This window comes from Hyperolius riggenbachi, chromosome 6 (genome assembly GCF_040937935.1).
Source record: "Hyperolius riggenbachi isolate aHypRig1 chromosome 6, aHypRig1.pri, whole genome shotgun sequence".
Lineage (NCBI taxonomy): Eukaryota > Metazoa > Chordata > Amphibia > Anura > Hyperoliidae > Hyperolius > Hyperolius riggenbachi.
Window position 1 is genome coordinate 131,115,887 of NC_090651.1, and position 18,023 is coordinate 131,133,909.

General features: G+C 45.5%; 1 protein-coding gene across 1 annotated transcript in view; it reads right to left on the reverse strand.

Annotated features, from left to right (window-relative positions):
- LOC137522550 (dimethylaniline monooxygenase [N-oxide-forming] 2-like) overlaps window positions 1-18,023 on the reverse strand; it is a 149,564-nt gene that overhangs the window by 100,677 nt on the left and 30,864 nt on the right. Inside the window, exon 2 of the mRNA XM_068242630.1 lies at window positions 13,357-13,494. Within this exon, the coding sequence (XP_068098731.1) occupies window positions 13,357-13,482 (126 nt within the window). The 5' untranslated portion in view covers window positions 13,483-13,494. The remainder of the gene's footprint in view (window positions 1-13,356; window positions 13,495-18,023) is intronic.

Below are 18,023 nucleotides of genomic sequence, written 5' to 3' on the forward strand. Positions count from 1 at the left end.
TTCCCTCCGCTCCTTCACTTCCTCCATTCGTTTACTGTAGTCCTGCAGCCGGCCAATCACCATGCGGTTTCAGTCTCCGCATGGTGATTGGCCGGCTGCAGGACTACAGCAAACAAACTAGGAAGTGCAGGAGCGGAGGGAAGGAGCGATCGGCGGCCCGGGACAAGGTAATGTATGCATATTGCACACATCTTCGTCCGCTGCCTATGCCCTCCAGTGTCCGCTGCCTCTCTCCCCCAACCCTCGCTGCCTCTCTCTCCCAACCCCCGCTGCCTATACTAGCGACCCGCAGCCCCCTGCTTGCTTTAATGGCGTACCGTGCTGAACTAAATGTAGCATAAAACGCTATTTACCGTTTTAATGTATTTTCGGTAAATAGCGTTTTATGATACATTTATCGGCAGAACGGTGCGCCATTTTTCTCCCTGCGCCATTTTTAGATGGACCCATAAATATAAGTACATTCATATTAACTGTTGATTCGTTTTATTAAAATTGTACTAAAACTATACCTAACCCTACTCTCACACAGAACCCTCCCTGTACCTATCCCTAACCCTTAGACCCCCTGGTGGTGCCTAAACCTAAAACCCCCCTGGTGGTGCCTAAACCTAAGACCCCCCTGGTGGTGTCTAAAACTAACCACCCCAAAGCCCTCCCTGTACCTATCCCTAACCCCTAGACCCCCTGGTGGTGCCTAAACTTAAGACCCCCTTGGTGGTGCCTAAGCCTAAGACCCCCCTGGTGGTGCCTAAACCTAAGACCCCCCTGGTGGTGCCTAAAACTAACCACCCCAAAGCCCTCCCTGTACCTATCCCTAACCCCTAGACCCCCTGGTGGTGCCTAAACTTAAGACCCCCTTGGTGGTGCCTAAGCCTAAGACCCCCCTGGTAGTGCCTAAACCTAAGACCCCCCTGGTGGTGCCTAAAACTAACCACCCCAAAGCCCTCCCTGTACCTATCCCTAACCCCTAGACCCCCTGGTGGTGCCTAAACTTAAGACCCCCTTGGTGGTGCCTAAGCCTAAGACCCCCCTGGTGGTGCCTAAACCTAAGACCCCCCTGGTGGTGCCTAAAACTAACCACCCCAAAGCCCTCCCTGTACCTATCCCTAACCCCTAGACCCCCTGGTGGTGCCTAAACTTAAGACCCCCTTGGTGGTGCCTAAGCCTAAGACCCCCCTGGTAGTGCCTAAACCTAAGACCCCCCTGGTGGTGCCTAAAACTAACCACCCCAAAGCCCTCCCTGTACCTATCCCTAACCCCTAGACCCCCTGGTGTTGCCTAAACTTAAGACCCCCCTGGTGGTGCCTAAACCTAAGACCCCCCTGGTGGTGCCTAAATCTAAGACCCCCCTGGTGGTGCCTAAACCAAAGACTACCCTGGGGGGGCCTAAACCTAAGACCACCCTGGTGGTGCCTAAACCTAAGACCCCCATGGTGGTGCCTAAACCTGAGACCCCCCTGGTGGTGCCTAAACCTAAGCAGCACGGTGGCGTAGTGGTTAGCTCTCTCGCCTTGCAGCGCTGAGTCCCTGGTTCAAATCCCAGCCAGGGCACTATCTGCAAAAGAGTTTGTATGTTCTCTCCGTGTCTGCGTGGGTTTCCTCCGGGCACTCCAGTTTCCTCCCACATTCCAAAAACATACAGATAAGTTAATTGGCTCCCTCTAAAAGTTGACCCTAGACTACAGTACTTACACTACATAATATAGACATATGGCAATGGTAGGGATTAGATTGTGAGCTCCTTTGAGGGACAGTTAGTGACAAGATATATATACACACTGTACAGCGCTGCGTAATATGTCAGCGCTATATAAATACTAAATAATAATAATAAGACCCCCCTGGTGGTGCCTAAACCTGAGACCCCCTATGGATAATAATGTCTTACAAACATTAATAAATAAAACATTTAAATAAAACAAATGTAAATTTTTTTTGGGATGGATAATAATGTTTTAGAAATAGTGATTGTAAAAAATATATTGCAATTTACGTTACGTACTGATCACTTTATTTAGTGAATAATAATGTTTTACAAACAGTAAGGATTAAAATGTTAAATAATGTTTTAATTAAATAGGATAAATATGTTTAGTATTTTTATAAACGTTAATTCGTCATGGGCCCATTTTCTAAACGTAAATCACCACAAGCACAGTTATAAAACATTAAAAATCTCCGGGCGCCGTTTGTAAAACGTTAATAATCTCCGGCGCCCTTTTTTCCCTGTTTGGCACCCATTAAACGATATTTATAATAGGAGTGAATGGGGCGTCCTTTTTGTCCACTTGTCTCATGCGCCCAAATCTGCTGCTTCCGCTCGCGGTACCAGACCCTTGATGGCATTATGTAGCAGCTGTTATAAACGGAATAGTAGACTGGCATAAAAATTACCAGAATAAGAGATGGGCTGCCTGGAGCAAAGCTTGGTGAATGTTCCCCTTGTAAATATACTATTGCTAGGATTTTCATCCTTGCATGCAGTTTGCTGTGTGGCACATTAGACTTACTCTATAAGAACTCCCAGTGGGCCTTCTTAACATTGCGTCCATCACCGCTTTTACCAGTGCTGGAAAATCCTGACTATTTAGCCAAGATGCAGAAAAATGCATACCCCCAATGGAGAGGGCAGGGGAAGATCCAAGCCCAAACTATAATAGAAAAGGGAATCTGGAGGACCTTACCGCAGGTCGCAGTTGTCTTACACAGAGAGGATTTAGACCAATGTGGTCTTAATCAGTTCATATCTTTCCTAGCCTTGCAAGGCACAAAGGAGGAATTGTCTGAGAAAATACCCGCTTTGAAGACCTCTGTTGTGGGGAAGATAGGGTTAGGGAGAGTCTCTGTAGAATATATAACATTTTGAACCCTAGAGAACACTACATCCAAATAATCTCACTAATACTATAAACGCGAAAGTTTGGACGTTTGGATGTTTGTGAATCAAGCAACAATGGCTGAATGGATTTGAATGAAATTTGTGAAAAAGTGGGTGCAGACAAATACAAATTTCACCGGAAACATGTAAACTGCAGCAATTCTTACACTGTTTATGGTAGGGTTCTCAAACTTTGCACAGTTGGTCACTGGGTGACTGGGATTAATATTCACAAAAGTGGATGGAGCCTACAAAGGCCAATCAAAATTCACCTATTGATTTTCAAAGGGAATATTTAATTGATGCCATTCTTGCACTGTTAATGGCACAAGCCTCAAACTTGGTACAGTTGGTCATGGGGTGACTGGGGTTTAAATTCAGAAAAGGGGGTGGAGCCACAGCCAATCAGATTTGTTTCATTTCAATGCAAATTAATGATGCCAAAGAGCACAAAGCTCAAAAACTTGGTCATTGAGTAATTAAGTAATTGTGTGTTAGGGTTAGAAAAAGTGGGCGGAGCCAACACTAGCCAAAAACATACCCGGGCAATGCCGGGCCATCAGCTAATCATGAATAAGTGACAGAGAAATCTACAAAAAGACTCACAATGGAAGAAATTCTTAATAACGACACCTAAATCTTCCTTATTGACCAGAATTCAGGAATCTAGGTTTTAGGCGCTAAGGAGGTGGTACCATAACCTAAATAGGATAGGGCAAGTTTTCCAAGGAACAGATACAAGGTACTGGAGGTGTAACAAAGACCTAGGGACCTTAACCCTCCTGGCGGTCTATTAAAATCCGCCAGGGGGCAGTGCAGCAGTCTTTTTTTTTTTTAAATCATGTAGCGAGCCCAGTGCCGGATAGTGGCGATTGAGCGCGGAGCGGTGACAATCGGTGTGCTCATGCAGCTAGCAAAGTGCTAGCTGCGTGCAGCAAAAAAAAAAAAAAATTATGCAAATCTGCCCAGTAGGGCCTGAAAAAACCTCCTGCGCGGCTACCGCCAGGAAGGCTTATGCACATATTCTGGGAATGCCAAATCACTATCTCATTTTGGAGGGAGGTAAAAAAGCTCATCAAAGAACTGACAGGCTTCGACTCCCCTGACAATCTAAATTTGTATCTTTTTTGCCACAATGTGAAGAGTGCTAAGAGCTATAAGAGATCTGTAATGAAGCACCTGATAAATGGGGCATGGATACTAATAGGTACACACTGGAAATCTGATAGAACCCCCTCTGTAGAAGAGTGGCTTGGAGAAATCTCCTATATTTATAGGATGGAGTTGTTAATCCTGGCAAGGTATTGAAGAGAACACCAACATACAGAGACCTGGGAAAATTGGAATCAGTTTATTGAGAATGATGGATATAAGAAGATTCTTGGGGAGGAAGAATAAGTGATTATATGTGGGGACTTGGGCTGTGGACTAAGGGGTTTTGAGTGAACTGATGGCAATTTCTGATTGTAAGTGTGTAGTATGGGATTGGTCTGCTCCCTCCTCTTTACTGTATACTGAAAATAGGGATTATGTTTCTTTTCTTTTTTTCTTCGACTACCTTTTCCTATTTTTTTGTTTTTTTTGTTTGCGCAAGGTTAATTGTAATTCACACACCTTGGTTGATGCAGGACAGGGTTTTGGAAATGTTTATAAGAGCCTCTACTTAGGAAACCGAAGGTATTGCTCCTTTTGGGCCCAGAGATATTGAGTATATGAGTATCTGAAGTTAAGGCAAGACATTGATTGGAAATCAGTACAATTATGAGCATATAGGAGTTTTTTTCAAGATATGCACAGGATCGTGATATGCCAAGTATTCTTCTTGAAGCTGAACAAATAAATGTCATGCCTTATTTAGTGTTTTTAAAATTGGTGTGTTAAAAGCATTTTTTGTAGATAGCACCGGAAAGCTATAATTATTCGTTTTTATTTCCCCTTTCTCTTCTTTGCATAAGTAAAAATTAAGAATCTTTAAAAAATAAAACTGCATATTGTCCATCATCTTTTAGTAAACATTTGTTTTTGTGACAAAATCAAACTCAAAATCTTGTGTCAAAAAGAAACCGTGATTCAAGGTTTAAATTCCAGTTTATAACTACACAGGAGGACAGTTAAATGTGCGTTTAAAGTAATTATTTAACTATAATAGTTTCAGAATAGTAGGTTTGCTTTACAATGTAAATAAACCAGAAAAGTACAGTAATACTCTTTGGCACCTGTCAGGAATATATTGGGGTGCTTATGATGTAAGGATAACAGGAACATATTCTTTCATTTTTCTGCCTGTGTTCCATATAGGTCAGCTAGAAGGGAGCTGTGGCCATTGATTGCTTGGGGCAAGGAAGTGGGTATTGTCTTGACCATAGGAAATGCTTTGAGTTTCTGCTAATGGGATTATCTGCCTGGCTTTTTGAACTCAGGAGACGGCCCATTGTCTCAATACACAAAGCAAGCCTAGGCAGGAAAAGTCTAACACATGTCAACTTGTGGTGAAGAAACACTATTTCACTGTGAGGAAATTCAATTATTGGAGGAAGTCTTTTCATGTATGTGGGCTATAGTACATTTTTTGTGGATGTTAGATCTCTAGAAATCCAATTATGACTGAGGATGTAATTAAAACCTAGTTCCTCCCCTCCCCAAGGAAGTTGCAGCCTCCAGGCGTAGCTCAGAGTATAAAAAGCAGAGGCAGATACCTAGGGATCATCTGCTCTTGGAGTTAGCGCATAGCTAGAGTTGATCTCGACTTCTGGTCGAACAAGCGGCATGCTCCTGCCGACAACGTTGAGACCTTCAAGTTGGTAACGTTTTTTTAATCCCCATTTTTATTTTTACGCAAATATCCGTGTGTGTTATCTTTGTAACTCTTAATTTTGTAACTATTTTTACTTTGTTTTTTGTAATCTTTTGTATATATTAAGTTCTGCATTGTTCTATGTTTTTCTAGAATATTAAATTATTATTTAATAAGCTTGACTTCTGCCGTATTAAACTAACACTCATAGCCTAAAGGAGACTGCAGTGTAGCTGTGTATAAGTCCGTGCCTAGTTGTATGTTTGAGCAACACTACCATATGAAATTGTAATTGCATTGTGTGTGTGGGGGCGTTTGTCATACGTTGGCCTAAAGCGCGCAGCTGACCCAACGTACGAAAAGCCAGTGCGAGTAGCTAACAGTATCGTTCGGAACGACTGTTAGTGGTTTTGCTGCACGACAGTGTAACTCAAATTACAAGTCAGTGTCTGATTGTGCTGTGTTACTGTACAACTGTACTGTGTGTGTGGGTGCGTGGCGTTCTCGTATTCGGCCTAAGCGCAAAGCTGACCCAAATACGAAAACGCGGAGTGCGCGCTGAGGACTCGACAGCAGAGTGGAAGTGTCTAGCAAACCGCTAGTGGTGGCAGTGAGAGGTGTTCTGAGGGGTCCCAGCCTTGTTTTAGCTTGACTAAGGCTGCTTCCCCTCTCAGTCTGGTCAAACCCGCAGTCGGGAACCGTATACGCAGGCGTGCCGCGGGCCGGTTCCTGACATAATTGGCTGGCGGTGGTGGGATCGTTTAGTACATTAGTACGCAGTTTAGCTCGCTATTCTGAGTACTAAAGGCTGGAAGCTTGCTAGAAGCAACTAGCCTACAGAAGTCTACTCAGTGCAGAATCTATATACGTTTTTTTTTTTTTTTTTTTTCAAAGATACACACTTGGTATTTGCTTTCCCTTCCCCCCTTTTTTTTCTTTTTATTTTTTTGCAACACGATGGCTCAGAAAGCATCCAGCTATGCAAGGCAAAACAAAGAGATACTACTCAACCTGTGTGAGCACAAAGGCATCGAGACGGTGAGCGGCCAGACTAAGGAGCAGTTAGTTTGTGCGCTCGAGGAGTATGATGAGGCAGAGCGAGCCCGTGCTTCAACGTCAGCGGATGCAGCTCACGACACGCCAGAGGAGGAATCGCTCCCGCCACAGGATGCCGAGTGGAGACGATGTCCTGGATGATCCACCGAACACGGAGATGACATCTCTGGAAGCTGATCTACAGCTACTGAACTCGGCTGATCCGGAACTGCGCCTAAAGCTGATCCTACTGCACCGACAGGCAGAGAAGGAACAAGCGGCACAGCGACTCCAGGCCGAGAGGGAACAAGTTGCACAGCGACACCAGCTGGAGCTGGCTAAACTTCAGCAGCAGAACCGGTCTGCTGGACCCGCAGAACGCGAAGGTGAGCGAGTCCACAGAATCCCCCTGGATAAGTTCCCCGCTATGGACAAGGACTCTGACATAGACACTTTCCTACAGGGGTTTGAAAGGACTTGTCGGCAGTATGGGGTGCCCCGTGAGCAGTGGGCAAGATACCTCACACCAGGGCTGAGAGGCAAGGCCCTGGAGGCATTTGTGAGTCTCCCCCAGGAGGAAGAAACAGACTTTGAGGCAATTAAGAAAGCCATCATTGCACGATACCACCTCACGCCAGAGGTGTATCGAAAACGTTTCAGGACAGTGCAGCGAGGTTCTAATGACAGTTACCTGGATCACGCGTGCAACCTGCGCACTGCCTTCCAGCAGTGGCTAAAAGGACTGTCAGTTGAAACCTTGGATGCCCTGAAGGAGCTGATGATAAAAGACCAGTTCCTACACACCTGTCATGTTGAGGTCCGGCTGTTTGTGCTGGATCGAGAACCAAAGACAGTGGATGAGGCTGCGGAAATGGCCGATTCCTACACGGCCCATAGAGCACCTGAGTCCCGGAGGACTACTACGTCCAGCTGGAGGGGAGAACAGATTGCAAAACCTGTTTCACTCAGCACCCAGAGGAGGCAAGCACCGCTGTCTCCTGGATTCAGGCAACCAACCACGGACACCCGGAAATGCTTTGTATGTGACAGGGTGGGTCATATCAGCATGACTTGCCCAGAGAGGAAGAGGGAGGCCCCAACATCCAGTGAGGCCTCAAACCCCAGGGAAGTCCCAACTGCTCTGTGTGCTACCAGGAATGCCACTGGCTATGCAGAGAATCTGCAGCTTGTCATGGTTGGGGGTACAGTTGCCACTGGGCTGAGAGACACTGGAGCAGAAGTGACTCTCATACATCCCCAGCTTGTGAACCCGGAGCAGTACATACCTGGGAAAATGATTGCTGTCCGAGGAATTGGGGGTGTCGCCCCAGCCATACCCACCGCCTTGGTCCACCTGAATTGGGGGGCCGGCAGCGGATTGAAAGAAGTTGGGGTAACCGACAAAATCCCCACCAACATTTTGCTGGGTACTGACCTGGGACGGTTAGTGGCCCGGTATGAGCCTACCCCAAACCCTGTGGGGCCTGCACCCCAGCAGAAGTTCAGGACTCTTGCAAGGTACTGTTTGATAATGCTGTGCAAGTGGGGAATGCTGGCGAGGCCCCAGGGGCTATGGACTGTGTACTAGGAGCCAGCCCTAGTGAGTCTCCAGTGCCTAGGCCTGGAGTGGAACCTGTTGATACCAAGAATGCAGAAACTGATAAGGTAATTTATGACGCACGGACTATCGAGGCGATCAAGGCAGGAACTGTTGATGATACTTGTGAAGTGCTGAGTAGCAATGTGTGTAATAATACAGATAATGTGGATGTTTTATGTGATGTTCTAAATGTCAATATGTATAAGACGGATAATGTTGATATCATATGTGTTGTGCTACATAATGATGCTTGTCCTGTGGACACTCCGTCGGCTGCAGGAGTAACCAGCAATGGTCGCTGGGCTGCAGCAGGTGGACTGTCCACTGAAGGGGCAGATGGCACCAGGCCAGATCTTTCCCCTTCAGATGGTTTCAAGACCAAAGGTGATGTGGTTTACGATATGGGTAAGGTGGGCGCTCCCTCAGCTGCCGTGGTAACCTGCAGCGCTAGCGAGTCTACAGCAGAGGGACTGTCCCCTGAAGTGACAAATGTTGCTGGGTCAGCAACATCCAGTTCGGAACCTGGCCCTGAGGGCCCAGGGGCCTCTCCGTCTGCAGCCTTCCTGGAATGCGTGAAAGGCAGCACTGAGCTCTCTGGTGCTGTTCGATTTGACAGCCACCTGGAACAGCTCAGGGGTCTGGCCAGCAGGTCACCAGCTGGGAGGGGCGGGCTGAGAGGGTCCTGGGAGGTTATTCCCTCGGAGCTGTCCGAAGTGGAGGAGGCAGACCGGCAGATACTCGTTCCCCAAAGGGACCGAGAGATAGCTCCTGCCACTATAGAGAGAGTGCGTGTAGCGACGGTTGGAACCCTTCCCCAGTTGCAGCACAGTCTCTATGGTTGCGAATTCACGGTCGCCACTGACCCTCATTCCTCGGGTTGGTTACGTCAGGTTGACAAGGGCAACGACACATTGCAGCAACCTGACCTAGCTTTCCATTCCTGTAGCTTGGAGCTAAGGAGTTACCCCCCCAGGCCCAGCCGTCAGTGTCGGCTCTGGCAGGACGATTCGTTAGAATCATTTGCCGGCGCCGTCTGGAAGAGGGGGCATGTCAGGAATATATTGGGGTGCTTATGATGTAAGGATAACAGGAACATATTCTTTCATTTTTCTGCCTGTGTTCCATATAGGTCGGCTAGAAGAGAGCTGTGGCCATTGATTGCTTGGGGCAAGGAAGTGGGTATTGTCTTGACCATAGGAAATGCTTTGAGTTTCTGCTAATGGGATTATCTGCCTGGCTTTTTGAACTCAGGAGACGGCCCATTGTCTCAATACACAAAGCAAGCCTAGGCAGGAAAAGTCTAACACATGTCAACTTGTGGTGAAGAAACACTATTTCACTGTGAGGAAATTCAATTATTGGAGGAAGTCTTTTCATGTATGTGGGCTATAGTACATTTTTTGTGGATGTTAGATCTCTAGAAATCCAATTATGACTGAGGATGTAATTAAAACCTAGTTCCTCCCCTCCCCAAGGAAGTTGCAGCCTCCAGGCGTAGCTCAGAGTATAAAAAGCAGAGGCAGATACCTAGGGATCATCTGCTCTTGGAGTTAGCGCATAGCTAGAGTTGATCTCGACTTCTGGTCGAACAAGCGGCATGCTCCTGCCGACAACGTTGAGACCTTCAAGTTGGTAACGTTTTTTTAATCCCCATTTTTATTTTTACGCAAATATCCGTGTGTGTTATCTTTGCAACTCTTAATTTTGTAACTATTTTTACTTTGTTTTTTGTAATCTTTTGTATATATTAAGTTCTGCATTGTTCTATGTTTTTCTGGAATATTAAATTATTATTTAATAAGCTTGACTTCTGCCGTACTAAACTAACACTCATAGCCTAAAGGAGACTGCAGTGTAGCTGTGTATAAGTCCGTGCCTAGTTGTATGTTTGAGCAACACTACCATATGAAATTGTAATTGCATTGTGTGTGTGGGGGCGTTTGTCATACGTTGGCCTAAAGCGCGCAGCTGACCCAACGTACGAAACACCAGTGCGAGTAGCTAATAGTATCGTTCGGAACGTCTGTTAGTGGTTTTGCTGCACGACAGTGTAACTCGCATTACAAGTCAGTGTCTGATTGTGCTGTGTTACTGTACAACTGTACTGTGTGTGTGTGGGTGCGTGGCGTTCTCGTATTTGGCCTAAGCGCAAAGCTGACCCAAATACGAAAACGCGGAGTGCGCACTGAGGACTCGATAGCAGAGTGGAAGTGTCTAGCGAACCGCTAGTGGTGACAGTGAGAGGTGTTCTGACGCGGGCCGGTTCCTGACAGCACCTACATACCAATGGGCTGCGCATGTCACTCAAGTCCTTCTCTCCCAGAGAGACAAGCGGTAGCCGGCGCTTGTCTGTGACGCTGGAATGGCGGCGTGACACGCCACTAGCTGCAGGTCATTTGTGGTCGGGTGACATATGTACGTATGGGAAGCGTAATGTGAAGTTTAGCATGCACTGTGCTTGTGGTTTGCATCCGCGCATGCGCAGCGTGCAAACTTAGGTGGCAATTCAGTTTAAAAAGTCGGCAGTTTCTAAACATTTTGAAAATATTCATAAGGGTAATCTTTCCTCTTTTGCTTTTCAAGGGGTGGAACGAATAGTGAGTCCTAAGAGAGGTGGCGATACTCACAAACTACTTTTAAGGCGAGAAGCATATTGGATCCACAACATGGACACTCGCACCCCAAGGGGTCTCAACACATGTTGGGATTTAAATCTAGTTTATGATTTTTAAATCTGCACGTCAGTTGCCCCCCTTTACCCCTGTCACATAGGACTCGTGTGTCTTTTCTCCCCTTTTCTGAATAGTCTGTTATATGTAATTTGAGGCTTTAATGTTCCTTCCAGTGGTGACTTTTTACATTACTTTTTAATTTTTTGATAATTGTTATTAATCACAATATCTTCTTGTATATTTATACATTATGTGTATTTGTAATGTCTCCTTTAAGGTGATGGCTGGTTGAGGTTTAGGGTGGAGCTTGTTCTTCTCCCACCTACATAAAGCCCTCCCCTTGCAGGTTCATTTTTAACTATGATTAAGGGCAGATTGTAAGCCCAACACGCGTTAGTTGAACCTTGTGGTTTTATTGCACTTGTCATGTGGAATTCCTGAATAAAGAATACCAGCGTTTTTCAACCACTGCTTGGTTTGCGGTTCCTTCTATGTATATTCAGTTAGCCCTGGGCTATAATAGGCATCCTGCACTGAGGCTCCACACTGATACCTCTGTCAGCTTTGGTGTACATTAGTGACCCAGTGTTGCTTCTCCTCTGATTGAACTTTGATTCTGATTCGACTTGTCTAACCATCCCTGCTTCGCATCCTACAGTATCAACTTCGGCTTGATCTCATGTTGCCATCTGCTGCCTACCCCGACTCGGATTGTCTACCATTTAAGATTGTCTGCTGCCTGCCCTAACCCGGATTGTTTACCATTCAAGAGTGTTCGCTGCCTGGACTGACTCGGCCTAAATCTCTTTTATGACTCCTGTCTCCTGCCTATCGACCCGGACCTGCTTCTGACTGAGTATTCACCACTATTAGGAGTTCCCCTTGAGTGTGACCTGGTGGACATTAGGCAGCTAAGTCTATAGTCCCTTGTGGGGCAACTGGTGAAGACCTGTGGTCACTTAGATTCTGTGCTCTTGATTGCTCTCCCCTCAGTTGGAAAGTCAACTGGTTGACCATCAAACATAACACAAAATAGACAAAAAAAAACAACAAACAAAAAGCAGAAAACTGGTGTTCCTATCTAGAGCTCTACATAATATGAGTCAGGGTTACCACAGAAGTTTACTTGAAAGCTAAACATGTCTCTCTGCTACACTGAGACCTCTACATCCATCAACCCTCCAAGTTACCACACGTCACCTCCTTAAACTCAATTTCTTGTGTTTTTTCATTTAAAATCCTGTTTTCAGCCCTTTCATCACATCCCCCAGCTCTTTTTTTATCATCCGCTGTGCAGGGGGAGGGGTGGGACCACCACATTTTCACAGAAGTACAGGAAGAAGTGCTCATCAATGATCAATGAGAGAAGGCAGTGTCAGCATTGGCGCGCGTGCTCTAGTGCCGCCCCGCAATGCACACTCGCCCATGCAAAACATGATTATTTTGTGCAGCAGGGTGCCAGAAGAGTTTGAAGTGTCAAACTTAGTCTGACACTTGAATCAGAGGGGTCTGGTTTCAGATTGCATCCAATCATGGCACAGGCAGCGGCAGCGCAACTCTTGTTGGACATGGTCTGACATCAGGAGCTGTGGAGAATGCTGATGACAGTGAATTGGAAAGGGTTGTTAAATTCTAGTCTCATGTCTTCAAGGAGAAGAACTTTAAAGAGTTGGCTCTGGGGAGAGGGCTGTTGCTTAGCTGGGCATATGAGGAAGAGATTGTGCTACATGAGTTAAGGACTCAAGGAGGTACGCTCAGCAGGGCACATGAAGGTGGGGTAAAATCTACAGGATGGGGCAGGCCAGTTAGTAGAGCCCCACATGAGTAAGTGGCTGCATCTGTGCAGGAGGCGCCCTGTTTTCTGGACTTAAAGAGCACCTGCAAATAAGTTCAGCAATAAGGGCTGTTTCTAGACTACATAGCTATCAGGTCATGTGTGAACTACCCTCTTCCCCTACAGTAACCCTAAACAAACATTTGCTTGGAACCATTGAACTATTACTTTAAGTATCCATGTGCCTCCAGATCTGAGTAGCTATGTGCCCAAATACCAGAATTAGGAAGCCATGTGCCCCCAGATAACAGGATGATTAGGCAGTGATAAGCTTTTTCCATTATAAGGCTGCACTTTGTTTGATTCTTTGTGCCTTTGTTGGGTCTTGGCGTCTCTGATGTAACCTCCCTTAAAAACTCAGAGAAGAGTGCAATCTGGGTCTAGGCTTCATTGTACTTTATACCATATTTACTTGTCCATACTCCTCTTGCTTTACAGCTCCTTTCAGTTATCCCTAGGCATGAAAGTTCAACCACTAAGCTTTAATTTATTGCTGTGTATAAAAAAAATTAGATACTATAAAGTAATGAGAAAATGTACCTTGTATTTCCAAAGTCCACCAATGTCATCACTCTTTTCAAAACACATGGGTTCCAGCCCTTCATCCAGACAGCATTTAATTGATATCAGGCCACTGCTCCCTGCTCCAATCACTGCGACCTTCATATTGATGTTTATCTGTTTAAAAAAATGCTAGATGTCTCAAGCAAACCTGTACTTTCCATCTTTGCAAATGTACATTTTGTTACCCATTACTGATAGAAGCCTTTCAGGGGGATTTGGTGGTTGCAATATAGCCTCATTTTATAACAATGCACTTACATGGAATAAAAAATGCATGTACATTGCAAATTAGTTGCTACTTTCCATTAACATGTAGGCGATGGATTTCCTTGAACTTTGAAGCATTTAATTAAAATAAATTGCAGCCCAATTTATGCCAAAAACAGAAATAAGGAAAATGTATATTTCAGTGGAATATTTGCCGGTGTAGTTTACCAGTCAGCGTAGTGCCTCAGCATTCAGGGGAATATTTGACAGTGTAGTTTGCCAGTCAGAATATTGCCTCATCTTTCAGTGGAATATTTGTTGGTGTGGTTTACCAGTCTGCATAGTGCCTCTGTTATTCAGTGGAATATGTGTTGGTGTAGTTTACCAGTCAGTAGATTTCAATGACAGACAGACCTAACTGATAAGTTTATAGTCAAGTGACTAGTAGAGATGGTCTGAGATGCTAATAATTTCAACTTGCATGCATATTGCATGCAGAATGGCACTGGGCCAATCAGTTTAGCAGAAAGTGCATTTGATAGGCCCAATTCCAAGCCACAATTTACATTAAATTTGCATTCAAGCTATAATACCTAATTACTGGAGTTTCAATGACCATCTCTGATAAAAAAAACACCAGTGACACACAAATAGATTCTGCAGTAACTGGCCGGTACTTCACTTTAGAACAGATTCTATCCAGCACCCAAGGCCCATTGTCATGCAGATAGTTTGACCCTACCTCACTGGTCTACACACGGATGCCCACAGGCCAGCATCAGGCAGATAGATGAGCCCCAGACCAGTTCCTATATACAGTCTGATGCTGGAAAACAAAAAGTTTGCCTTCTTAAAAGATATTGGCGATTACTCAAGTTAGAGTGACCATTCGGTGTCTTCCATGATGCATCACTTCTGAATATGCAAATCATCCTTTGTTGTCCCTGTAAGCTAACCACACCTCCAGAACCGCTGGAATGCAATGATGTGTCCGCTTGTTAATTGGACAGAGACACAATAATCCAACATGTGTACAGACTGTTTTGGATTGGTTGATTTTCATCAATCCACTGCATGGACTAATGTGGCTCTATAGTCCATGCTATACACTGATGAGGATCAATAAATCTGTAAACATGTTGCATTATTGTGGCTCTGTACAATTAACAAGCTGACACATCATTGCATTCCATCAATTTTGTAGGTGTGGCTAGCTTACAGGGACAACGAAGAATGATTTGCATATTTAGCCGTGATGCATCGTGGGAGATATATACTCACTCCAACCTGAATAATTGCAAAAACCTTCTGTTTTAAGAAGGCAAACTTGTTTTTCATAACATTTTAGTAAGAAGGTTTTTTGGTCCTTTGTAGCCCCTTACACACTCCTAGGATTTCTGGTTCACCATGAGCTTGCTGGGTAATCTGTAACTCTGTTGTTGGACTGACTGTGGCAGTACACTGTGCACATGGCTGGATATGAGGCAAGGCCACAAAGGCCAAGGGTGGGCAGCCGCTGGCATACTCAGGCAGTTAAATTGCCAAACATGTAAATGGCAGCGGTCACAGACCTGGTCTGCAGTAGTGAAGAACATTACAGGACGGGGGCAAAACAACACAGGATGGGGGGAGGGGAGCACAGGAACTGGGTGGGTGGGTCGTGGGGTTGATGACAGTGACTATGTGTGTGATGACTATGTGTGTGATTCCACTTGAGGGATGTGATTAAAAAAAATCCCCCATAGCATTACATTAGCAAGAGCTTTACAAATCACAAGTGCTTAGAAAAGCACTAATAGCAGGTCCCAAGCCTTATAGAGACTCTTTTCTCTAAAAACATGTCTGGTTTGTAGGACCTTTATGTCTTCAAAATATCTCTAGTGATCTCCAACTCACAGATGCTTTAGTAAATCAAACACATGTTTAGCTGGAACGTCTCCTGGCATAACATTACAGACTCAAATGTTATTCATCATCTTAGTCATCATACTCTATAATTGAAGCCAGATGCATCTTGCATGATTTGGAAGAAAAGACAGTAACTACTTCTCCACTGACAGCTGATATTTTGTTGTGAATCACAGCCATAAGGGCCTGAGCCCACTGACACAGTTGTATTCGCTTTTCAGTTACATATCAATGTTACAGATGCTGAAAAGCAGGCACAAGCGGACAGGCTCGGACAGGCCCGGCGGGAACTCAGGTTTCTGCCCCGTAGGCCTCTTGCCCCCGGGGCCCTGGGGGCCCCAGTGCAGAGGAGGGGGCACAGCGCAGGAAGAGAGGAAAGTGGCACAGAGCAGCGGGGAGAGAGGGAAGCCCCCCCCCACCTAGGGCCCCCCCTCCGCACTCCCCCTCCAGAATACCAGCCAGCCAGCGGCAGCAGCAGGGAATGGCTTACCGAGAGTCAGATCGATAGCTCTGCATGCTGCTGGTCTGGTCTCCTGCACTGACACTGTCCAATCACGCTCTCAGAGTACTTCCTGTGAGAGCGTGATTGGACAGTGCAGTGCAGGAGACCAGACCAGCAGCGGCACTCAGAGCTATCGATCTGACTCTCTGTAAGGGATTCCTGCTCACTGCAAATTTGGAGGTGGAGTGCAGAAGGGGGGACTCCAGGCGAGGGAGGGGGGGGGGCTTCCACCCCACCCCCCCCCCGTTGTTCTGTGCCCATTGCCCCCCTTTCCAGGCTGGAGGCACACTTAGACCTGCCTACCTAACTGGGGACACTTATAGACCTGCCTATCTAAACTGGGGGGGGCTCCAGGTGAGGGAGGGGGGAGGCTTCCCCCTCACCGCTCTCTGCCCACTGCCACCCCTTCCAGGCTGGGGGCACTTAGACCTGCCTACATGACTGGGGACATCTATAGACCGGCCTACCTAAACTGGGGACATCTATAGACCGGCCCGCCAAGCCCTCTCTGTTTTTCGGGAAATCTGCTGCCAATCTGATTGCATTTTGTGGGGAAATCTGCTGCTAATCTGATTGCATTTTGTGGGGAAATATGCTGCCAATCTGATTGCAGTTTGTGGGGAAATATGCTGCCAATCTGATTGCAGTTTGTGGGGAAATCTGACAATCCGCTACTTATTTTGTGTATTTTTATGTTATTTTGTGTATTTTGAAGTCTGTCCATGACCTATCTTGACCACGCCCATGTTCCAGTGCGTGGTGACACTCATTTATTTTTGCTGAGCGCGCCGCATGTGGACATCTCCCTGTTGGGGACTGTCCTCAGAAGCGCTCACAATCTATTCCCTACCATAATCTAATGCCCTATATATCTATATACAGTGGTTTGCAAAAGTATTCAGCCCCCTTGAAGTTTTGCACATTTTGTCATATTACTGCCACAAACATGCATCAATTTTATTGGAATTCCACGTGATAGACCAATACAAAGTGGTGTACACGTGAGAAGTGGAACAAAAATCATACATGATTCCAAACATTTTTTTTTAAATAACTGCAAAGTGGGGTATGCGTAATTATTCAGCCCCCTAAATCAATACTTCGTAGAACCACCTTTTGCAGATTGGGTTTTGTGGGGAAATATGCTACCAATCTGATTGGCAGCATATTTCCCCACAAAACGCAATCAGATTAGCAGCAGATTTCCCCACAAACTGCAATCTGATTGCATTTTGTGGGAAAATCTGCTGCTAATCTGATTGCGTTTTGTGGGGAAATATGCTGCCAATCAGATTAGCAGCAAATTTCCCCACAAAATGCAATCAAATTGGCAGCAGATTTCCCCAAAACAGAGAGGGCTTGGCGGGCAGGTCTATAGGTGTCCCCAGTTTAGGTAGGCAGGTCTAAGTGCCCCCAGCCTGGAAGGGGGGGCAGTGGGCAAAGAGCGGCATGGATGGGGAGGGGGAAGCCTCGCCCCCCCAGTTTAGGTAGGTCTATACGTTTCCCCAGTTAAATTGGCAGGTCTAAGTGCCCCCACCCTGGAAGGGGGGCTTATAATTACACACCCCACTTTGCAGTTATTTATTTGTAAAAAAAATGTTTGGAATCATGTATGATTTTCGTTCCACTTCTCACATGTACAACACTTTGGCCTCAATTCACTAAGCTTTATCAAACACTTTATCAAACGTTTGATAATTTACCTCATGGGTAAAATCTAATTTTGAATTCACTAAGGTGTTATAGATTTATTGAACGTTTTATCGATAAAGCATTCAATAAATCTATAACACCTTAGAGAATTCAAAATTAGATTTTACCCATGAGGTAAATTATCAAACGTTTGATAAAGTGTTTGATAAAGCTTAGTGAATTGAGGCCTTTGTATTGGTCTTTCACGTGGAATTCCAATAAAATTGATTCAGGTTTGTGAAAAAATGTGGAAAACTTCAAGGGGGCCGAATACTTTTGCAAACTGAAAGGTATACAGTGACCGATATTACAATGCAATGTGCAGCTGTCACAC